Here is a 24,537-nt window from a genome sequence, read left to right on the forward strand (position 1 = left end):
TTATTGATATGAGGGATACTCACTTTCTTCAGAGGCAGTCATGTCTGCCTCTAGGAGTGTGGCTTTATTAGAACACAACAAAATGAGTCCAATATTCATATAGTGCTTACATACATCTCCTTATTCCTAGGAAAAGACAAGGCTTCTTGTATGAACTCTTAATCTTTAATGACCCTCAGGATCTTAAAAAAAGTGACTCTGTAAAGTGAGTTTGGACAAAGCCAAAAACTGATTATAGTCCAAGTACAACAACAAGATATAGCAAAAGAGACCTACCAGACTGAAAATAAGAGAAAGATTTTTGTCACTACAATTGAGAAAGAACCACAAATTTACGTTTCCACAATTAAAAGATGTAGTAGATATAGAAATGAATAACCTATTGGTTAGTGTTCATTCATCTGTTTTTAATCCAGTGACACGCTTAAGTGTTTCAAAGTCTAGAGACTTTTGATCATGGCTTTAGTACAATTCATAATGGCAGTTCTTTTATTTGTTTCTTCACATTTGTTTCAAGGAATGTAGAGACATATTCTGCCCGAGGGCTCCAGTCTATTTAGCTCTAAGGTGAAGATCCTATGCAGATTTTTTGAGTGCTAAGCGGAAGCTTCAGTAAGCAAGAGACTCCAGGTTGTGGCCCAGTTTGCCCATTCTAAAAGCTATCTTCATTAACCATTTTAATGGTAATAGTCATGTGAAACATAGAAAAGCTGAAATGTATTTCTTTGACTCACAGCATCCATTCTTATGGGAAATTACCGTCTTTAGGTTAAGAATTTTAATGGAACCTTTCAGGAAGGCAATGGGTCTCTCTCCAACAAAGAAGAGGAGACCTGTGGTCAAGGCAGTATGAGAAATGCTGGCTTATACTTTGTTCTCAGGTCTTTTTACTACTGCGCTTCTCAGAGACATTAACTGTAACGTGCATTGTGAAGTTTCAGATGTATTTGACTGCAAAATCCTTCTTGTCTCAGTCTAAAAAGACTTCTGTGTCATGGATTATGCTTTAAAGAAAACTGCTATTTGCCTTTACTATCTGATCATTTACTGGGATAGCATAATTCTATTAGAGAAAGTCATTTCAATGCTCTCTCATTATTTAAATCACATTCACCTCCTCCAGTGAGTCTTCCTCACTGAAAGAGAATCTTCTAAATGTTGCTATAAAAGCCAACATATACCTGGATAATAACATATTTATGTCTTTATTCATGTTTTTCTTTTTCTTTATTTGTGTCTCATACTAGATCAACACATGCTGATACTCAAATATTTGTTAGTGGCTATCAGATGAATGAGAAGTATTGGAAAAAATATAAATTCAGTCAGAGGAATTTCTTAGTTGCAGATATGCCTTAGGGTTTCTCATAGGACTTCAGGTTTAGAAAGATAGAAAGTACATCCCTCCATTGACACACCCACAAGGCAAACACCTATTCCATATTCTTTTGTCCAGGCAACCTTAATCATTACCAAGAGCTCCTGTGAGTGGAACCATAGCTGTGCAATTCCATTGGATTGTTTCCATAAGGTTTTAGCTCAAGAGAGAAAACATGACTAGGGAAAAGGAATCCTTAATTACACCTTAAAAAATATGATCAAAAGAAACATTTAAGAAAAGTGTTTCCAGGGAAGAGCTGAGGATGACACCCGGTTTATAATAATTCATTTTCCCAACCCTCAGAGCATGTGATCAAAGCTGATATACATTATCTCAGGTTTTGGTACCACGGAGACTCATTTTTTTTCCTTACTTTTTTTGAAGTTATTTATTGGATGAATAAACAGATGAGGAAAAGCCGAACCTGCCAGGTGTAGGCTCTGCGTCCTGCTGCCTGATCTGTAAAAATCCCACCTCATGCCCCCCTCACCCCCTTTTTTTAAATGAAGAAGCTCTGGCCTTTGGCAACTTGAGACACTATCATGCAAGTCAGGCCCTTCTTAATCAAGATAGGAATATAGCATGTTAAGACTTGAAAGAGGAGGACAATGGAACCTCCTCATTAAATGTGGAGGAGGTTGCAAACAGATTAATTATTAAGCAAATCACTGATACAGGTACTCTTGACAATCTGTGTGTTCAAGGCTGGGATCGCTCAGTTAATCTGGGCCAGGGATTTAAAGGATTCATACCTAGTGAGGCTTCAGCTCTAACCAGTTAATCCTCCTTCCCACCATAGCACCAAAAGAGGAAATGAAACTATGAACTTCTAATTCCTTCTCCCTCCTCCCAGAAGGTGTGCTAACATTGATTCATTGGTAATTGTTGGCAGGTCTCCCAGGAAGACTGAAAATTTGCTAAATTCACTGGCATATTCGGACAAGAGAAGAAAACTTCCTGGTCTACAATCTAAATAAAGAATAAGCAATTTATTTTTCTGAGGACCTAATGGTATGGTGACACCATTCCTTAATGATTCTAAACATTTTACAAAGTTCAACTCAAACATCTCATATGTTTATATATGAAGAATTCTCCCCTTCCCCCAACTTTACAGTTTAGGGAAAGTAGAGGGCGGGACTGGGGCCAATTCAACGAGATGGATTTTGATTGAGCATAAAACTTTTCTAACATCAGAGGTCTCTAACAATGGAACTTGAGGCTTTAGAATATAGTGAGTGCTCTTCTTGTTAGTAATACTATATGAGCGAGGGACATTTCTAAAGTTTCTTTCGATCTAAACACATCACTATTCTTGAAGCATAATGAAAATCATAACATTGATAATATGCTAGCTGTCCTGCCTAGCAAACCAACGTCCCATCAGCCCTGAGCTTCACCTTGATAAATACTGTTTCCTTCATTGGTTCTGAGAACCTGAGGGGGAGATGGGGTTGATATAGAAAACTAAAATAAAATAAAATACTTCTTGAGCAACTAAAATATCTTGAATTACACATTCAGTATTTTAACAGAAAATAAAAAAGTTGCTCTCTTTTCCAGAAGGAAGAACCATGCTGGATTAAACACTCTTCGGTCACCAGACCGTGAGTTCCCCATGATGAGAAGAAAGCTGATTGGGAATCATTATATTATTCGACAAAATTAATTTTCAACTGCTATTTAATAACAGTCTTTTAAGAAAGTCCTAAAAAATAAAATTTTAATCTGATGTTTTCCAACCCTGTTACTTGTGTAACAGCATATATTATTTATAATATCAAGAATAAGATTTTTAAAACAACATTAAATTTGCTCCTGATTATTTTAGGCAAAGTTTAAATTCTTCTAGTCTTTAAACCCTATACTAATGGACTTGACTTAACTCCATCAATTCTACCTGAAATTTTGTTTTTTAACATTTATTAGATATCTATTCATACACCAGCCATTGTGCTAGAAGCTTTTATGTAACTTGAATTTGGATAAATAGTTCTACAACAGTGAATTATCAGAGGAGATTACTAGCTTATAGGAAGGCTTCCGAGAATTTGTAAAGCTAAATAGTGCATATAATAGTAATTATAATAATAAATATCTAGGGTTCATATTGCAGTTTACCTCTTTCAAAACAGTTTCACTTAAATTACTCTATTCTTTTTTTCTTTGCTTCGCTGTTTTCTGTTTTTTAAATAGCAGCTTTATTGGAATATAATTCATATACTATAACCTTCCTGATTCTTAACCTTATTTGAATAGTAAGAGAGAAACTTGGTGCTAAGGAACAGAAAATATCTTAACTTTAAAACAAATAAGTAATTTTTTAGGAGTCCATGTTTCACCGATATTTAAATTTAAGTATGTTATAAGACAGAACAAAAGAAGAAAATATTTTGAGGCAAAGTTAGAGAGAAAGACAAGAGGAGAAAATAAAGGCATCTGAAAAATAATATAAAAAAAGAAAAGTTAATAATATACAGTGTGTGTGTGTGTGTATGTGTGTGTGTAGCAAGAGCATGTAGGGGGCCAGGGGAGTGTGAAGCCTGGAAAGTAAGTTTGGTTTGGTGAATATCAAGAGGGCTGATCAAGGCTTTGAGAGAGGATAGGAAAGATTAAGAGACTAGCCAAGTTAATTTGGAAACAAGCCAGGTTCAGATATAATAAGCTAAAGAACTGTCTGGGAAGATAGGTAATTCAAGAAGGTACCCAAAGAAGGTTTGCTGTACAAGGAGCAAAGATAAATCAAAATAGACTAATATCTGAAGTTTAACTCAAGGGAAAAAACAACGTATAAATTCTTGCAATAGAAAACAAACACAAGTGGCAGGTACCCTATTAATCGAAGATTCATGCTATGTTTCTGTGTTTTGTGTTTTGATTCCAGTCTCAAGTGAATGATTCACTGGGAAAACCACATTGAAAAAATGTTGTTAGTTCAACATATACAAAATAATCTACTTTAAAAGCCAAATGCAATGATAAGATCCAGTTAAAACAACACTTTTAAAAAATCATATGCAGAAAAGAAATAACATATTATATGTGAACTTAAAATATGAGCTCTTAAATTTTAGCAACTGTTCCAAATACTAAAGTAGCTAGAATTAGTCTAATGATGATCTGATTATTTGGTATTCATTTTAAATGTTACAAAACTTAAAAATACCCAGTGGATTTTTCGCATCAGAATTGATTTCACTTAGTGTTTGTTATAAAATAAAATTGCTGTTTTTACTCAAAGTTAAGTCACAATATAAAATAATTCATGCCACTTTACTATAATTAGAGCATAATTAATTAATAACTAAATTTTATTATTATTACTACTATATATAATAAAAATTTTCAAGCTGCTGAGGTTTTTTTTATCACTTTCTACTGCCAATGCAACATATTTTCACTTTTCGACCAAATTACTCTTTTTATGTTATTTATTCCAAATAATCAGTTAGGTTAGTTTTGTTAAACCTGATTGAATCGGAGTATATATGTGAGTGAATTTAGTCATAATTGAGACTTCCCAAATTACAAAAATTCTGGTCATTTGTTAATATTTAAAAATTAGCTTACCTTATGAGCATTTTAAACATTATGTACATTTTTGTACATTATGTACTATTAGTAAAAGGAGAAATTAAAAACTCTGCTCATTTGGATACTTCGAAATTTTTAAGATATTTAAATATGCAAGAAAATAAACCAACATTTATTAACCTTTTTTGAATTACAGACATCTTTGAAAATTTGATGAAAGCTATAGCTTCCTCTTCCCAGAAAAAAAAACCAAACAAACACATATGTGCATATGCCATGAAATTTTGCTTACATTTTCACAGAGTTTATGGACTCTCAAGTCTGCCTATGAACCCACGAGGCTTCCATGAACTCTGGGTTAAGAACCTCTGCAATAAACCCACACTTTGCATTGGCAAGATAGAAAACTTACCATTAGAAAGTATGACTGTTTAAGCTTTCATTCTTTAGGGGCATGTATCCGAAAGGAAAGATTTTTCAAAAATCTCCCTAAAAAACTTTGGCTCCTTTATCCCTCCTGTTTAGCCTTAAAATGAGGACCAATTTCCTTTGGGTCAAACCCCAAACTCTTAGTGTCTTGACTTTCTAAATGCTTGACAACTATAGACATTTTAATGAAATCCAAATGGGTGAAATTCAACACTTCATTCTGATGCTCTTTACAGATGGTCTTAATAAGGACACTGAAGAAGTCCTTAGAAGCCTAGCCTTACACATCAGCCAAGGGAAGAAAGAATTCATTGGAAAATGAAGCTAATAAGTAATTCTGGAGTGTTCTTGTACCAGTCAATATCGAGCACTTACAACATAAACCTACAATCAGCTTTGTGGGGAGGTATATAGTTCATAGGGGCAAAGTCCGCTGAGAGACTCCTGGGTGGCTGTAGTTAGAGCATACTGCCTTCTAATGTGGAATATTTAAATTCTGCTCAGAATAAGGGCCTCTTTGTTACAAGTGACAATTTTTAAAAAATGAATACAGGATGGTGCTAAAACAATTGTATTTGGCTACCATGATATTAAAACAATTATTTTAATATAAATGAAGACAATTACTTGAATAGAAACTTTACAAATGCTAGAATTTTATAAGTAGAATGAATATCATAACACCATCCAGGTAGATTAGGTCACCATAATTATTCTGTTCTTCTGCTCCATTTACTTGCGAACGGTGAATGAAAGCTCACCTGAAATCTGTCTTCAAAGCTCTGACTAGAGTGGTTTTGCAGTCTGGGAAATTATTTCCTTGAACGTTCTTTGAGAACATCTGGAGAGAAAGGTTTGCACACTTAGATGGACACAAAAGCTTATATTAAACATTTTTTACCAGTGAATTTGCAACTTCGAATATGAAAAAACACTCAATTTGTCTGACAAGATATTAGTATTATGGGCCCTTTTCTTACAATTTTCAAAAAGTAGTGTTGTCTTTACAGGAATGTGTGAAAGTGAGGCATATTAACCTGAAAGGAAAGATTAGAAGGAAAGGTACTCAAGATTTTGCACTAGATTAGTCAGAGTTCTGAATTCTGATCCAGAACCTGTCACTCATTTCCTACAGAGCCTTAGGCAACTTACCTCACCCTACTACTTACTCCCCTCTCCCATTCAGCTCTTTCTTTACTCATGAAATGAAGATAATGCTGCCTACCTACCAAGACAGTTGTGAAATTTAATGTCATGTTCAAAATATTCCAAAGATTTTAAAGCTTATTTAGTTAGGTTTCAGTGCTTGATAAATTTGTACATTTTATCTTCAATTAGAGATGACTACAAAACAACTGAGACACAGTTAATGTGTTTGTGCCTAACATCATCAACAATTAGAATAACATTAAGCCGAGGACTGACCAGGAGAAAGTAGACTTGTGGGAAGACAGAGTGGGAAGGCAAGTTTCTAGAAGTGGTTAGCACTTTGAAAAAAACACTAAACTTTTCTGTGCCTCAATTTCCTTATCCTTAAGTGAAACAACATTCTCTGTGTGGTCCTTATTAATGTCTGTTTTTGTATAAATACATGTTTATTTTATTTTGCTTCTTTCCAGTAGAATGTAAGCTCTAAGTAGAATGTAGAGACCTTGTCTCTCTGATATACCAATATGTCTCTAGCATCACAGAGTAGCTGCTCATTAAATATCCAATATTAGATGGCTCCTAAAGTCTCCTTCAGCTCTAAAATCTGATTTAAAAAAAAGTTTGTCATGAAAAATTTCAAGCATATAGAAAGTTTGGAGACTAATATGATCAATACCTCTACACACATCATTCAGTTTTGTCAAGTGTTAACAATCTCTCTGTTTCAGATTTTCTTAAGAAAATAAAATGTCATAAATCAATATTTTTACAGTTGAAGTCCCCATTCAATGTGCACCAGTCTCTAATTTCTTTCCTCTTTCTCCCCAAAGGTAACTACTATCCAAAATTTGATGTTTATTAAGAACATTTCATACTTTTACTGTATTTCTATAAACTATATGTTATGTCTTCAAACTTTACATGAATGATATACATTTGTCATTCTGCAACTTGCCTTTTTTCATACCTTATGTGCTTGAGATTAACCCATGCTGATGCATGTACTGCTAATCTATTTTAACTGCATGTGGTATTTCGTTATGTGAATATTCATGATTTATTTATCCATCATCCTGTTAATGGATATTTATGTCCTTTTGAGTTTTTCGCCACTATAAACAATATTTCAGACAATATTCTTGCCCATGTCTCTTTCTGCAGATGTGCTTGATTTTCTCTAGTGAGGTCTCTGGGTCGAAGGGATATATATCTTCAACTTCACTAGTTTAGGCCACAATATCTGACCCCCTTCCCCATATTTCTAGGGAGATAATTGGTCAAGTTATTTTCTTTTTTCTTTTTCTTTTATGATTTAACCTGGGCAGGAAAGGAAGTGTTAATTGAATTGACAAGAACATCATCTTTCTGTTTCTAACCTTTTCTATATCTAAATAGATAGAAATGGGGCAATTCTTATAAAAATCAAGAAGATTAGCATAAATTAAGGAGCTTTCAGATGGACCTAGATCAGAACCACATAAAAGCATGGCTATGTCCTGTCATTACATTATGATATTTACAACACAGCACTGTTACTATGTGATGTTGCAAAACACAGTGCCACATGGCAAATATTGCAGAGACCTGTGAATATGTCCCTCTGAGAGCTTATGACTATGACCTAGTTCACAAGTGAAATAATTTTTAGGATAGAGAAGTACTGACTTTTTAGACCACAGCAAAATAATGAGAATGAGAAAGTTAAAAATGTTAAATTCTGACCCGTAATACCAATTGAACTACTGTTGTAATACTGTCCTTAAATTGGCAAAATAGCTATTAGTTTAACTTGATGTTCCAAATGCTAGGTCTTGTACAATTCATTTAGCCTTGAATTTCAGATGATGTATTTGGAAAGGTAGGTTATGGGGAAAGTTTCTCAATCTCAGTCTCTGCAATCAAATAGCTACTATACTTCAATAAATATTTCCATATTCAATAAATATTAAAATATAATAAAGGATATGAGAGCATTTGTATTATCTACTTAATGTAGATTCTTTATCCTAGATTAATTTGTTTGTTTGAATAAAAGATGTAAAGCATGAACAGTACAGTTTCACTGGGAAGTTTACCTTGGTAAAAAGGCAGGAGCTATTACATTCTATCTTGTCAATGATCCGTAGATAATGGGTCACCAGGGGATTTAAGAACTGTATCTTTCAGTTCTTGCCAGGGAGGTGTATCAGTGTGCATTGATGTGAACAATAATATGAAACACCTTGAAGAATCTTCGAAACCCTCAGGCACTGTCTCAGTTGCCATCATAAAGACAGGGGACTAAAGGCTGTAAGTTAAGGAGATGGCGTTTATTAAATAATTTCAATAACAGAATGATTTTCTTATTTCTCTGTGTTTGATTCCAATAAAAAGAGTGAATTCTCAAGTCTAAATGCCCTTAGAGGTTTTTTTCCGTTACCTTAAAGGAAGATCTATTTATATTGATATGGAAAACTAGACCCAACATATGTTGTTTTATTGTTAGGTGGGGGGACATGGAATCAAGTTGCAAAATAGTATTATAGTATGATCCTATTTATGTTTGCACAATTTTAAGTATCTACTTACATTTGCATATCCACAGCAAAATGTCTAGAAAGGTATATCCAAAATGTTAATAGTGCTACCTCTGGGAAATGGATCAAGATAGTCATTAGTGAAGGAAAGAGAAATAAGAGATTTTTATTTTATACACCTCTGTATTGTTCGATTTTTTACAATAAGCGCGATAGTTTTAATCATCTGAAATTTTCAGATGAAAATATCTGAAAGATATTTTCAGATGAAAATACCTTTATTTTCAGTTTTCAAACATTATTTTCAATCAAAGCTCTTCTAAAGAGCCTCTAAAATTGCAATAGTTTTAGGAAAACAGATGATATAACAGGATACAAGTAAAGATTAATTTGTAAACCCACATTTATTTTTACTGAGTTAATAAATTGCTTATGGGTGTGAAGAGTTATGATTTCTTGGTATTTTCTAGCCTTCGTGTAGTCAACAATACTTATCTAACAATGCATTTATGCTTACCTCAATGAGAGCCATAAATCTTACAAGCTAGAGAAGACCTTATTATGTAGTACAAATTTTCATTTTACAGATGAAAGACTGAGTCCCAGAGAGGTTAAATGTTTTGCCTATAAACAACTCCAGAAATTAAAAAAAATTAAATCTTCTGACTTCATGTCCATGGCTCTTTCCAACACAAAATGACCTCCTGCTCTGAAATTTTGGTGTGATAATAATATAATCTGAAAAACAATTTCATTTAGCTCTGATCTTAAAACAAACATACACCCACACCTCAATACATAAAGCATTATTCATAGCAAATTAGTGTTCTTTATGTAGAGTCAAACAAATCATTTGATGATATTTCAATTTATAAATTGAAAAGAAAATTGTTTTTAACCTTTCTGTGATTTTCTCATCTTAATCAGTTATTACATTCTCTTTCTTCTCCTGTTTAGTGAATGGATTAAGATAAAGAAAACCAAATAAATAAAATATCAAACCCAAAGATGTTTATTAATGTGAAAAAGGAAAAATGAAATTTAGGAACAGCAACAATAGGAAAAAAAAAAAAGTAGATGGTGAGACCAGGGAAGAGCAGTGAGAACAAAAGCAGAGGAAAATTTGACAACTTCAAGGACGGTTGGTAAATAAGTAAAGAAAAGTGGGTTGAGATTTGTTTTATGTTTATTACGGTAAGCACATAGTAAATGGCTGATGGATAAGATAAAGGGAATGATGGTGTCAAAGGCTAGTGCAGAAGTTCTCAGTCTCTAATACACATAAGAACTACCTGAAGTGTTTGTTTAAAATACTGAGTCCTGAGTCTTTATCACCAGAAATTCCAATTCACCCACTGGATTAGGCAGGGCCCAGAAATTAATACTCTGGATAATTCTAATGATCATACCTGGAGGAACACTGAGCTAGATGTATTGAAGCTCTTAAAAGGAAGAAAATAATCAGGATACAGAAACCTAGAAAAGAGAAAAGATAGGAAAAGGAGATTTGAACAGAAATCAGGGAAGAAAGAAAAAGAAACTAGAAGATGTAACTAAATTAAAAACATAGTTTAGAAGAAGTATATGTGGGTATCCATGAAAGGAGAAAGACTGGTCAGAGGCAATAAAGCAAGGTGAAAAAACAAATATATTGAGGAAATTAAGACTTTATCTTGGATTTTTAAAATAATGTTTATTACTTTTTTCCTTTATAAAAGTAATGCATGCTCATTGTGGAAAAGTTAAAAAATAAGAAAAGGAGGAGAAAAATGTACCCTTAGTTTGTTACTCATGAATACTTTCTATTAACATTTTGGTTTATTTTCTTTTAGTCTTTGTATGTGCTTAGTTTTTTCAAGGTTTTGTTTGTTTATACAGTTTAGACAATACTGTATATGCCACTAAATATCCTGCTTTTATAACATAAGCATCTCCTAACATAAGGTTATTAATGGAAACTTCATTTTTAACATTTGCTTAATATTCACAATGATCAAGTTTCCTTTCTTCCTTGACAACAGAACTCAGGTGTTTTCAGGCAGTCGAGGGCTCCAGGGAAGGCTGGCTCCATTTCCATTCACGGAAGGTGCATTTTATTTAGACTAAGTCAATCATGGTATAATTTTATTTCACTCTTCAGTGATTGGCTGAGTAAGGAGCAAGAGAACTAATTCTGACCAATAATATATGAGGGCAAATCTACCGGTTAGATTTATGGAGGAGATTCTTAATTCTTAAAAAGTGACACAAAAAAGAGATAGCTCCTTTTCCTGACTATGGAGTGTGTGTCAGAAGGAAGCACTAGAGCTGATGGTGGGGGTTTTTGTGGTCATAAAGGGAGCAAGTCGAGACATTGAAGATGGAAGAATAGAAAAGTAAGAAGAACTGGGCTTCAGATGATCTTGTCACTCCAATTAATTATGCATCCCTGGGCCCCACCTTGAGATTTCTTTTTCTGAGAAAATAAATACCCTATGGTTTAAAGTGCCTTTTAGTCAGGTTTTCTGTTTCTTGGGGCAGACAGCATCCAAATAGAGCATTATAATTTACTTAAAATTTTTCCTACTGTGATATATTTGTGTTGCTTACAGTTTTTTTTTTTTTGCTATCAGTTTTTGCTTTGAATAGTTTCAATAAAAAAGTTACATAGCTTAGATAATGTAATTTGCGTTGGGCGTGGGGGGTGGGGAATAATAAGCAATAAAGAAAAGAAACAGGAATGAACATGAAACATCTCAGGTCATCAAAGCTGAATCATTCTGAACCTCCCCTCTTTTTATTGCTCATTGCTGTCAGCAGAGGAGATTATCAGTAGCAAGTTACATTTCAGAAGAAACAATTGGGAAATAGAATCTCAATATAACACACGAATAAAGGTGAACGCAAATAATCCCCCCATATATAAAGCCATTCCTGTTTGCGATGTGTTACATGGTTTCATCAACTTTTTCTATTTCTTTATTATAATGATATTAAAATTACTTTGGTAATAAGAAAGGCAACCCATTATGCCATGGTAGTACTCTTCTCATATTAAAATCTGCTGTAGTGTTTACACTGTGTTTAATCCAAATGCATATCATCTATCATGTTGACAATATTCAAGAACTAATGTCTTCCAAGTGCCTTCCAGGAGTAGGCTGCCCCTCCAAAATCAAAACTGGGGCAAGGATACCTGGTCAAACCTGATTAAGGTGAAGAGGTCCAAATGTTTACTGACAAAAGAATAGTAGAAAAAACTCCTGGTAACTCCCTCTGATTTCATCACTGGTTGTAGTTAGACCTATTTATAATTTGAGATTTTAGATTTGTTTATTATTTAGTTGTCCTACAGTGAAATTTTAGAAAGGCCTGCTCATGTAAACGAGGCAAAATTGCAATTTTAATTACTACGATTATAAAACACTGGTACCACGATGACCTAGATGTTAATATTAGCAATAATAGGTGGACTTAACACACATTCATAATTTAGATTGACAATTAAGTACAATGTAATTCATATTTAGAAATTATTTTTAAAACCCCACACATAAATTACAAAATGAGATTAAAGTCAAAGCTCAATATTTAACTATTGCTCATGAAATTCTTCAGCACTGTGGTTGTGACTCGTGATATTTCCCACTCCTGGTCTCTGGCCAGGAGTATTGATTCATGAGTTGACTATGGTAGAGGTTGTAAGGAAAACACAGGCTAATCTAAAACTCAAATAATGACTCTTTTCTAAACCAAAACACACACACACACACACACACACACACACACACACACACACACACACAGCAAATGGATTTCATAAGATACAAGATATTGTTTTCCCTATGATGTCTCATAAGTTTGTCTCACATAAGATTCATTTCCGGCATACTTGGACATTCTAAAGAAAAAGAAAACAAGACTCAGAATTTGGAGAGGAACCCACTGTTTGAAAGTTCACCTGAGATCGTGAAGATTGTGGAAAGAGTCTACTCTGAGACTAGATACCTTCCGGATCTTGATGGATCCTGGATTTAAGAGTGCAAATTGAGGCTAGCTGTAAAATCAAGCCCTATTATTGGTTTTTAAATAATCTAAGTAGTAGTGGCAGAAGTATGCCACTAGGCATAAAAGGTAGAAACTGATCATGAAAATCAGCAGAGTCTAGCACAGGCTTGGCAAATAAAAAGCACATAATAAGCATTTGTTAAATTAATGACTACATAAATAAATTATAAATAAATTAACCTTAACTTTTGAAATAGTGTGTAAATGGGAAGGGGAACTTCTGCTTCACTTCTGTTTTCCCTTGTTCGCTTCTGATTCCCATTTTTTCAACTAAAATAAATGAAGAGGAATAGTATTCTGGTTATACCTGTCTATATATCCCTGTGACAGAGACTTCAAGGAGCTTGATAAGTGAGCAAGGGTCATTCTTTGATAATTTGACTGAACCCTGTGCAATGGAACTGTTGAAGTTTGTAGTCAGTTGGAGTGGGTGTGGCAGTGAGTCTGACTGCATGGAAAAAGCCTGCAGGATTAGGGGAGCTCTAGGGACGGTCAATGTGTAACCCTGCCCTAAAGTATTCAAATCTTCTGTGCCAAGGTGGGCAGGATCTTAAAAGAGTAGGGATAGGGAGGTCACTGAGTTAATTCTATGCAAACAGAAGAAAATAAACAACAGTTTCATCCCTCTAAATACCACACACACACATGCACCCCACACTCTATCCCTGCCCCCTCTTCCCAGTGAAGCCTTTAGGCCCATTCCATGTTGAGAGATGTATTTGTGTATTAAGCTGGTGAGCAGACACTTTGTGGAAGAGAAGTGATCTCTCATGAGAAGAAGTAACTTCCAGCCAGCTCCCCTGAGAACAGAGTCCGGGACACTTTTTGAAACCTCCTCATATTGAACAAAGCACTGGTGAGAACTTTTGAATCTAGTCCTCAAATCCCTACCTATCCTTCTGGAGGATTTGAACATACCTAATTTACCCTGTTGTTCAGTATTAAAGTTTGTGAGAAACAACTGGGCCATTGGGCCACAGATTCCTCTGATGTTCCCTCCCTAACTTTAGTTATTTTCCTTCCAGTCTCTGCATAGTACTACTGTTTATCTGCATCCACAGCCCTCCACCCAAAATCCTAGACAAGGTTGTCATTATACTAGTGTCATGTTCCCCAGGAACCATTTGGGAAAGGTTGAAATGCCTCATAAGGTGATTACATATTTGCCATGAGCTCTATACATGGGAGTAATTTGTACTTCTGGAATTTTCCCAGGGACAAAAAGCCAACCAGTGATAGAAACCTTGTTAGTGACCTAACTCAGTTTGCTTTGCAGAGAAATCCAAACCTTCTAGAAGAAAGGATCTCCACCCTTGGAAAGAAATATTTAGTGCAAACATAGCTAAGTAGTTTCTCCTTTCTCCTCTTCTTGTCCTCCAACCTCTGAAGGCTGTACTTGCCTGCACTCTTCTGTAGGAGGATCTTAGACCTCTCCCCTGAAGGCGGGGGAAACGCTCTGTCTATAGTGCTAAATCATAGTGTTCAAAGTCTAATGGCAAGAGAAGTTGCCCATTATAAACTCTGACAATAGGTCAAGGCCTTTTAAAAAATGAAATGGTGAGAAGCTCCTTTCTCTTCTTTTTCCCTATGATTCTTCCCACCCTGTGCTTTCAAGTAGGTCAGCAACTGGAGTTGAAGGTTTTAATAATGATTATTATATTGCTTTTATCTGAATGAATAATACATAGGAATCAGAATAAACAAGAGGGGATAAAACCTCTGGGTATCAATTTTAATATCTTCAAAAAACAAAAGACAGCACAGTTATCCAATTCCAAAATGCCACAGTACAAAAAAGGAAGAGCTGAAGTTTCAGTAAGAGAATTGTGAGTCTTATTTTAAAACCCAGGGATAAAGAATACCTTTCAATATTGATTATTTTAGAGGTAGCCCACTTTTCCAGAATCCAGAGGGAAAACAGAACTTAAATAGGAAGACTCTTTTGCAGGAGTGTTGAAACAGACAAGAAAAACTTTTATTTTGAAAATACAGTCTTTAAAGATAAATTTGGCTTCCATTTTCCATACTTAGGTGCATCCAACAAGATACAAAAACAAACAAAAACAAAACAATAAAACAAAGACCCACGACATTATGTACAGAGCTCTAAAATGAGCTGTGAATATCTACAGGAAACTAGCATATGCTCTTTGTGAAGGGATGTACGTGTGTGGCCCACTACAGTCCTCAGTCCTCAGAAGTAAACTCCCTGGAGCTGCAGGTGCGCTGCAGCAAGGGAAGAGCTGGGGTCAGTGAAGGGTTGGGGGTGGGACCCCGGGGTGGGAGGCGTGGAGAGGTGTCTGGGGAGGGGAGCAGCGGCGGCACGGGACAGATCCTGGGCTTCTCTAGAAGTCCTGCCGCGGGGTGTGAGTCAGGCTGTGCCGCCGCAGATCACAGTTTCGCCTGAACACTTTGCCGCACTGCTCGCAGCTGTAGGGCTTGATGTCTGTATGGGTGAGAAGGTGAGTTTTCAGATTACTTCTCTGATTAAAGGTTCTTCCACATGTGGGACATTTGTGTGGAGATTCCTGTTCAGATGTGAAGCAAGCAAAGGATTAATCCTTCACACCACCACCGCACCCTTCTCAATAGTTTCTGTCTTATCGGTATCACAAGCGTTAACGTAACATGCGCACGACAACAAAAGAGGGGACTTGCAGGAACAAATCTGTGCTCCTAATCCTCCAATCACGAAAACACACGCTCAGGCACACACAGAGGCCCGATTACACTGATAACTGCCAGTGGCCACTGCGGTGGGCTTTGTGATTTCCAGCTCTTTACATTTCATCACCATGTCATAGGCAGGAAGAGGGGGGAAGGAAAAAGTCTAATCCTCTCTTAAGGAACGACATTCTCCCGGGCAATAAGGCTCCTCTTTGCTGGAAAATTAAACTATTCCTCAATGTTCTGAAAACTACAAATTATGAGGCCCCTGGGAGAGAGAGCATATGGGATTTCACCATGCCTCCATTATCAAAATTACCTTTATTTCCTCCCAAACACGAAAGCTTTAAATGCAGGGCAGATGAAAAAAAAAAAATTCTAAAATTAGGATTTAGAATAGAGTGGCTTGCTCTTTAAGAAAAATATAAAAATGTTTTATGTTAAATGAGATTAATTTTATGTATGAAAAAAATTGAGTGCGGCTTTCCACACCTAGAAAATTAATCTGAATAGTCTCTTAAGAGAAAAACTGCCATTGAACACCCTTTGTAGAGCAAACACCATAAAACAGAACTAGTTACTGTTTTTAAACAAGAAAAACTTACCTGCATGTGTAAAGTTTTGTGAACCGCTAGAGTTCTAGATTGACAAAATCCTTTCCCACACTCCTGACATTTGAAGGGTTTTTCTTTGGAATGAATATACCTGAAAATCAATATAAGTTTTCATTTAAATGGCTTTACCACCACGGCGACAAGTTTCTTTAGACAATTACTGAAATCGAAGTCGTGAAAGGGCAAAAGAAACAGGATTCCTATTATTTATGTTTTCAGATTGTATCCCCCCCACTCTCCACCCGCCTTGTAATTCTGTTTATGGTTAACCTCGACTAACAGATTCCTCAAAACATTCACTGGACGCCGGCTTTATCTACACTTGATCGCCCTCTCTGGCATATTTTGGAGCTCGAAATCTTGCCGAATGAGTCCTTCCTGGCCTCCACCATTTCCATGGGATTTAAACTGGCCAAATCCGAATGTAAGGCACGGCCGAGTGAAGGGGGACTGATTTCAGCGAATCCCTTAACAGCCGCAGAGGATGCGTACAGGGAAGTCCCACCTTGGGGCACAGCGAGTAGAGTCTGGAGAGAGATGCCCCACTCCCACTCCTGGGAAGTTTTTACCGGATGAAAACACTTACGTTATAGTGTTTCTTCAACTGACATTTATTAATACCGAGTTGAAGGTGGGGGTAGATGGGGAGCTGTGTCTAAATCCAGTGATCAAGTTTAAACAAATTTAAAAGGAAGATTGCTGTGTGAGGCTCTGTAGTGCAACCGAGGCTGGGAGGTGGCGGGAGGTAGAGAAGGGAAGCAACCCAGTGGAGGCAGCCCGAGTAGATTTCCCGAAGTGGTCTGACGGCAGCCACCGTGGGAAAGTCTTCGGGGTCCCTTGGCTTTACCTGCCTTACCCCGTGGGTGACCGGGAGGAAACCAAACCCAGCACCAAGACCAACCCACCAAATTTAACTGCCGAAGGATGAGGGAAGCTCCTTCCGAATGCCAAACGAGAACGCAGCCAGAGCCCGGTGAAGGGAAAAGGTAAATGTTGGGGAGAGCTGTGGCTGGCGAGGGCGGGCCTTTGGGGATGTAGTCTAGTTTCGAGGGTATTTTAGTGACACTTAGAATGTCGATGAGGCTTGGGTATTCTGGACAAACTCGCCTTCCCTTCCCCGGCCAACCTCCTTCCCCACCTCACCTGTGATCCCGCAGATGATCTTGCCTCCGGAAGGCCTTGTGGCAGATGTCACACGTGTACGGCCTCTCATCCGTGTGGGTCCTCTCGTGTATGAGCAAGTTGTAGGATTTGGTAAAGTGTCTGCCGCAAAATTTGCAGATAAACTCTTTTTTTGTTTTTGAAGGCAGCCTCCCTCGGGAGGGCTTTCTGTCCGGAGTCAATTTACTGAGGCCCGAGATGGGGCTACCCAGCCCTGGGCTCAGCTTGGTCAGCTCTCCCATTTTAGGGGGGTCCTCTTGTGTGGCGGCCACAGCCAAGTTGGCAAAGTCAAAACGGGGCCGGTCCTTGTGCAGGGCTGGGAGAACGTGGGCAATGGCTCCCTGCTTGGGGTGGAAGAGGTGGGTTGTAAAGGGCAGAGCCGGAAAGGGGAAGCGCGCGTCCACGAGGCCCTGCGCCGCCGCCATCTCGGTGATGGTGGAGCGGGTGATCTCGTGCACGTTGGGGTACCCCAGCGTCCAGTGGTTCATGTGCATGGTCTGCACGGCGCTGAGACCGTACAGGCCCTGCAGGTGGTCCACTGCGGCGGGGAAGGTGTTCACCGCCTGCAGGAAGGAGTAATTGGTGAGCTGCAGCGACGGGTGGAGCGGGATGGGCGCCGGTAGGGCCTTGCTCCCCATTCTCCGGTGTGCTGTGGGGCGGAGAGAGCCGCCCCTTTCTTCCAGATCTCAGAGGCGAGTGGGTATGGGGCTCCGGCGAAAACCCAGAGAGACAGCAGCACGCAGAGAAACCCTAAAAATGACAGAGGGAGAGAGTTGTGACTATTATCCAAGCCAGATCAGTCTGACTTTTGGCGCTGGCGCGGGTTACCACACCTTCCTTCTAAGTCCTTCTCCCCACTCTACTCCAGGCCCCCAAATGAGTGGAGAGGGAAACGCAGCGGCAGCCCAGCGAGTCCACACCTAGCTCAGCCCCAGGGCCAGGCTGTCAGGCGAGAGGCAGGAAAAGATACCCTGGCGAGCTGGGCGCCCACAGGAAGGTCAGATTCCAGCACGCACCGAGCGGAAGACCTGGGCCTGAGAAAGAGAGGTGGGCAGGGGCGCTCCAGCAAAAGCAGCACCTAGTCCGACCCACCTGCTCCACACTGTCGGGCAGAACTCCGTCAACAGCGACGGCCCGCAACGCCAGTACCCCCAGGCCCAGGCCGAGCCTCTGTCGCCAGGGCGCCTCCGAGCTCCCCGGGGAATGACGGGTTGTGGGTCCTTGCTGCGGTCCGAGGCCCCAGCTCAGCCCCCGTGCGGCTGCTCTTCGCGCTGCGCCCTGCGCCCGCTGCTCTGCCCCGCGGCGGCCTTTCCCGCGCTTACCCCGGCGGCCAGGGTACTGGAGCGCAGCCGGGGCACACTTCGAGCTCCTGGGCCCTCGGGCCCTCAAAGGGGCCCGCCTCGCCCCGCGCTGACCTCGGAGGTTTTCTTTTTCCTTCCTCTGCCTCAGTCCCATTTATCAGCGGTGACGGCCCGCGGGAAAGAAAAGTGACACCTCGGGGGCCGGGTTCGACCTGGAATCGCCCCCTCCTCTTTCCCAGGGGCCGTCCCCTTCCACCCCCCACTAAGATCCCTTCCAGATGGTTTGGCTCCCGGGGAATAGTTGGGGGTGGGCGGAGAACGGCACTGAGGCCGGAACCCCTTATCGCATATTGAGTGCCTAGCTCTCCCGAGGCCCAAACAGCTTCCTGACCTGGCACCGGGAGCTGCTCCCACACCCGCGAGGCCCCAGGAGAAGCAAGGAAAGAGGGCTCCCATGGGAAGGAAAGGGAAGGAGCAGCAGAGGAACCACAGCGGGCAGGGCACAGGGCGGCCCTGCCGGCCTAGAGGAAGCTTGTTTATTCGCCGAGAGGTGTGCGCCGCGGCGCTCCTGCTACTGGGAAGCCCGGCCGGGGGCGGAGGCCGCGGCCTAAGCGGAGTGCACGCGCTTCTCTTTCCCCTGCGCCCCCAATGGAAACACCCAGGTCTACTTTCAGACCCAGGTTCCCAGGGACACCTCACCTGCATTCAGGGTTGGCCTGCCTTCTCCCACTTGTCAGCCCCTTTATAGCAGAGGGTTCTGCCGCTCCGCGGGCCTGGGCCTTGCCTCTGAGGGCGGCTCCCCAGGTGCGGGACTAATAGCAGAGCGCTTTCCCTGATGAGGAGCAGACAGGCCGCCTGAGACATCATCTTTTGTGCCTGGCTTTGCAACTCCGCAGAAAGATGGGGGAGTTTGTTCCGCCTTTCTCCCCACCCACCCCTTTCTGCGCCTGAATTTTCTTATCTAGTGTATTGTGTTGCCAGTGGCTCTGAGGGCAGACTTAGGGGGCTCCACTGATGACACAGCGCTCTGGCAAGGCAAAAATCTGGCTGCCTCCCTGAGGCCCACACCTTCCCTCCCTCCTTCTCTGTTTGGAAAGGCTCAGAGACAGGGATTTATTAATGAACCGTTTCTGCCTGGTGTAATGCGGTCTGGAAGCTCAGGCCCGGAGTTAATGAGAGGTGTGTAACAGTCAGAGGGTCTCAGTCAGACTATTCAACCGAAACTGTAAACCCCCACTCGGAATAAACTTTCCCACCACAAATCAGGATTCGTTTTTGTTCAATGGGAATCCCTCAAACCCTGTCCTAGAGAGATAGTGAAAAAAAAGGATTCTACTAACATCTCTGGTAATCTACCTCATTATTTCCTCTCCCATTAAAAATCATAAATTATATCTTTATTTCCTTCTTTTTACATAATGAGGATTTTCCAGATTCAAAATACTATTTTCCCCCTAGTGTTAAAAAGTAGACTCTGCTATAGAGGAGAAACTAAAATTATTATTTGGGTGTATTCCCAGACTAGATTTCTCAGAAATAAATACAGGAGGCAAGTACAACTCCTACTATGTTCTACATGAGTATATGTGTGTATGGTGTGTGTGTGGTTGTTGGGGGGGTGTTGTCTCAGAAAGACTACCAGGACTTGTGGTTTCAATTCCAAATGCATGAAGTGAACTCTGCCATAAAGGTTAAACGTTAATTCTTCCAGCATAAAGTTCAGTGCCATCTTCTTTCCCTTTTCGCCCAATGGTTTATAACATAAAAATTGGCTCTGTTAATGTTAATTCAGCTTCATGGTGGCACAAAAGTGCTGTTTCATAGTATGTTCATTTTAATTTGCAGGACAAATCATTTCTTCACAGAAGAGCAGACCACTGGTGACTTCTGAAACCCTTTTACAAACAGAACAACCCTAAATATCCACCAAACACTTTTGCCACAAATAGAGAATTTAAATTTCTACTCTCCCCCTGAGTTGCTGGAAATATATGTCAAAAGGTATTTTAAGTCAATGCAGAGATCTAAAGTACTTTCGTTTTATCTGGAGTTGAGCATGTAGTTCTCGCACACTGTTTCAGGCAATAACAGCTATCATCGTTTGCTGTCATTTCTCTATCATACCATTTCTCAGACCATTGGTTATTTTTAATTTTGCAAGGAAAGAAACTTAAACCAATGAAAAGACATAAGTATTTCAGTGGAGCTGAGGCTAGCTTTCATCAGCCTTCTTCACAGGAATTTCCAGGCATGTACTAAGTTTTGTAAAATTTGGTTCACTGGCTGTCAACAAGTGAGATGTGTACATACTAAGTTCAATGAAGCTTTCAAAACGTTGGAGAAAAGAAAAGTATGCAGTAATTTGATCAGGAGTCTTGCTTTTTGGTAACAGTGTTATTACACTGAATTATCTAAAACTAATATACAGTAGTCAAGGGTCATCTACTAAAACCTGTGTGTTGTTGTCTGAGAGAAATAACTGATAGATAAATATGCTCGCTGAATTTCAGCTCAAGCCACAGTGGAATTTTACATAAATCAGAGAGCTATAGTCCAAGTGGATTTAAGGAGATCAGTTAAAAATAAATAAATAAAAATGGCCCGACTAGATCGGGTGAACAGAGAACAACACCGCGAAGTTCCTGCCCCTGTGCAGCGCCTCTGCCTTCTCAAGGAGTTAATTAAATTAAGATGCCTTCCGCATAATCTAGGTTGTTTCTCTCTGTTCCCTCGCTTCCCCTACTTGAGTAATTTTCTTGTTCTGCTCAGGACTGCAGTTTGTTTAGCAGAGAAAGTAGCTGTCCGCGGCGTTTCGCTCTGGGAAACGCCAGCCCTCTTTTGTTCTCTGCTAACAGGTAGGGAGACAGATCTAGCGCTCTGTCCACAAACACCTTTTTCTCCCTCTTTTCTACCACCGCAACTCCTTCCTCTGTTGCTATTTCTCGATAATCCAAGCGTTTAAGTCCCGGGGGAATTTGCCTTCTGCCCCCTCCTCCAGGACTGGAGAATGGGAGAAAAATCAAAAGGCCAGCACAAGATTGGAGAATAACCTAGGACTGCACTATTACTTCCTTCTTGAAACGCTTTGGCTAGACAGGCACTGTGTGTCCTGGCGCGTCCGCGCTGCACCGCCGGGGATGCACGGACCGGTGGACCAGGAATCCTATGACAGAGTCAGAAACATCCTGCGGTAACGGGGTTTTATTTCAGCGTACGTCGATCAGCTTTTATAAGAAGCCTTGCTGCATACTTTCATTAAATGTCACAAATCAAAACTAAAAACAGTATATAACATTGGTTGTCGTTGGGTGTTAGCTGGGAGTGGTGTGCCTGGGATCCGATAAAGTGAGAAAAACAATGCCCCAGGATTGTACCTATATGATTTCTTTTCACAATTTCTGAACTTGTGGCACGCCGGATTGAGCGCCCCCTGCATCCCCTTCACCCTTCCTTTCTCAAGGAGGCTTAAGTCCCTTCCCAGAGCGGACACTCACCTCCCGCAGAAAGGTCCGCCTGGGCAGCGCCGTTCAGACCCGGTCCAGGCAGTGAGGCGCACAACTTGAAAAGGTCATTGGGTCCACGCCCGGCAAACTTCTTCTTTCGCGCGGAGTTTCAGGAGCCGCAGACATGATCTAGAACACCACAAGCCGCGAGAGCGGATCCTCGCCTTGGTCGGAGTCTGTGAATGTGGAATGCGTAAAGACCCGGGGTGCTTGGAGCCGGCGCTCAGTGCTCGCCCGGAACTCCGCACCTCCGCAAGCCTCTCGCCGACTCCGCGGAAGGTCGCACTCTGCAGTCTTGCAGGGCCATCACCCTCCAGCAGCGAGCGCGCCGAGCTCTGTCCCCGCCCGCGTCCCTCCCCAGGCTGCTCGCGGCCGGGAGTCCAAGGCTTTAGTAGCGGCCCCGCCTCCCCTTCGGGCGGGCAGCCGTGCTGGGCCCACTGCGCCCTGGCTCCGCCTCCGCGCCCGGCGCCCGCTAATGGTCCACTCTGTTTACTTGTGTTTGGATAGCAACTGAGTCTTAAAGGCACAGGTTTGCTCGAGGTTTCCCAGCTACAGAGACAGAGCCGAAGGTGACTCAGTTCAAAATTCACACACAAACACAACGCTCACCATCTTCCTTCTTGGTGCCACTTTTTCTTACAGTGTTAGAAACAACAACTGGTTTTCTGCCTCCCGAAGACCCCACAGAAAAACCCCAAGGGCATTTTGTGGTTTTACTTGGTGCTGCTCGATTGATTAATTCCCATATCTTAACACTTTTAACATAACCATCTTCTTCGTAGGGTAAAATCAATTAGTTCCAGATTGTATTCTCCAGCATATATCACCCTCCCTCCAATTTAAAATACAGTTTTGTACATATTTTTGATGAATTACGACTATATATGTAGTCTGCTTTCGTCTGTTTTCAAAACGAAGTTTGTTTATAGAGGTGACCATTGACTAATTTCGTAATTACTGCAAAGACATACGTGGAATGTTCCAGGAGAAATTTCTTCCTATATTTAAGCTTTAATCAGCCATTGTACATTTCATACGCAGTTAACCAACTTGGTTAAAGAGGTGGGCTTCTGCAACCTATTGGCAAATTAATAAAGAATCCATCCAGAATGAAGAACGATCATTTTAAAAAATTAGGAAAATACTATTTTAGCTTCTCAAAACAAGTACATCTTCATTCCCAGTCCCCACACCCGCAAAATAGAGTTCTTTGTTCAGTCGCCAGGATACTTAATCAAATTTGAAGTGTTTTTCTAAAGGTTTTGGTCCTGTGTGAGGATAAGTGTAGAACGCACAAGTACTCTGGAAGTAGGGTGACCCAGTGACAGAAAGAAAATGACACACACTCATTTTAAGCATACTCTTTCCAGACAAGATCTGCCTGAGCAACACTGAGCAAAATGCCCTTCGTAGCAGACGAGTCGCCAGAGGGAATTTGTCATAGCCCCGGGCAAGTCCGCGTTTTGGGCGGACAGATCTTCCAGCCAGCAGGCTGTACGATTTAAAAGTATTCCACCAAAAGATGGTTTGGGATGTGCTGCCTCAAAAGACAATTAAAATAATCTCAATCGTTGGGGGAAAATGGGCAAATATAAAGAGAAGACGAAAAACTGCCAAAAGGTGAACCAGTGATTGGGCAGCCAGGCAGAAGCTATGAGACAGTATTTTAAGATGAAATTTCTTCTAATTCTATTTATGCCGAGGCCGATAAATTTTTTCGTTCTTTTGTTAAAATATAATTCAGGGATAGCTGATCTTTTTAATTTTTTCCCCTTTTCTTCCAATTTCAAAGTTGCAAAGATTAAAAAGTGAACTTGGAATGCAGACCCGAGTGTTCAATATCCTTCAGCATTTAACTGCTTCAAAGTAGATTTGACAAATAGCGTGGAAGTAGTACAATACCTAAGAGTTCAGGTGTTTTCTTTTTTTTAAACGTTTTCCCTTGTGGTTTCTACAGGGGTGCTTTTATTTTAATACTCAGTCCTGAGCCCCAGCTACCGGGATGCCTGCGGTCCCCTCTCTCTAACCGCCTCATTCTTTCCGCAGCTTTTCTCAATTTGGAAGATTTGAAGGGAACTTTCTCTTCTTTCAGACCCCCAGGACACACACTCCAGGGGTGGTGATCTGAAGAGTATTCCTATTGTATTTCCTTTTCACCAAAGTGGAGGCAATTCCCTAGAGGCGGGCTTCACACCTTCCCACAGTTGTGTGTTATTGTGTGTGTGTGTGTGTGTG

At 40.2% G+C, this 24,537-nt stretch overlaps 1 protein-coding gene across 5 annotated transcripts; it reads right to left on the reverse strand.

The window, feature by feature from the left end:
• Positions 1-14,767: 14,767 nt before the first annotated feature.
• OSR2 (odd-skipped related transciption factor 2) lies at positions 14,768-24,482 on the reverse strand. Of its 5 annotated transcripts, none has more exons than XM_039853577.1 (4): positions 22,294-24,482; positions 17,481-18,248; positions 16,329-16,428; positions 14,768-15,584 (listed from the first exon to the last, which is right to left on the reverse strand). In XM_039853577.1, the coding sequence occupies exons 2-4, from the start codon at positions 18,134-18,136 to the stop codon at positions 15,402-15,404; spliced, it is 939 nt and encodes a 312-aa protein (XP_039709511.1). In that variant the 5' UTR covers positions 18,137-18,248; positions 22,294-24,482; the 3' UTR covers positions 14,768-15,401. The 5 variants fall into 5 exon arrangements, with proteins under 5 accessions (XP_039709511.1, XP_039709516.1, XP_039709514.1 ...); XM_039853582.1 differs by having other exon boundaries at positions 14,768-15,502; positions 22,294-24,474; XM_039853580.1 differs by lacking the exon at positions 22,294-24,482 and adding an exon at positions 19,499-22,265.
• Positions 24,483-24,537: the final 55 nt, after the last annotated feature.

Source organism: Pteropus medius, unplaced genomic scaffold, assembly GCF_902729225.1.
Source record: "Pteropus medius unplaced genomic scaffold, Ma_sr-lr_union100, whole genome shotgun sequence".
NCBI classification, from domain to species: domain Eukaryota; kingdom Metazoa; phylum Chordata; class Mammalia; order Chiroptera; family Pteropodidae; genus Pteropus; species Pteropus medius.

Coding starts and splice junctions, on each gene's coding strand:
- OSR2 (XM_039853577.1), bottom strand. CDS start 18,136: ATGGGGAGCAAGGCCCTACCGGCGCCCATCCCGCTCCACCCGTCGCTG. Junction 16,429..17,480: donor GATCATCTGCGGGATCACAG/GTGAGGTGGGGA, acceptor ATTGATTTTCAG/GTATATTCATTCCAAAGAAA. Junction 15,585..16,328: donor ACAAAACTTTACACATGCAG/GTAAGTTTTTCT, acceptor ACATCTGAACAG/GAATCTCCACACAAATGTCC.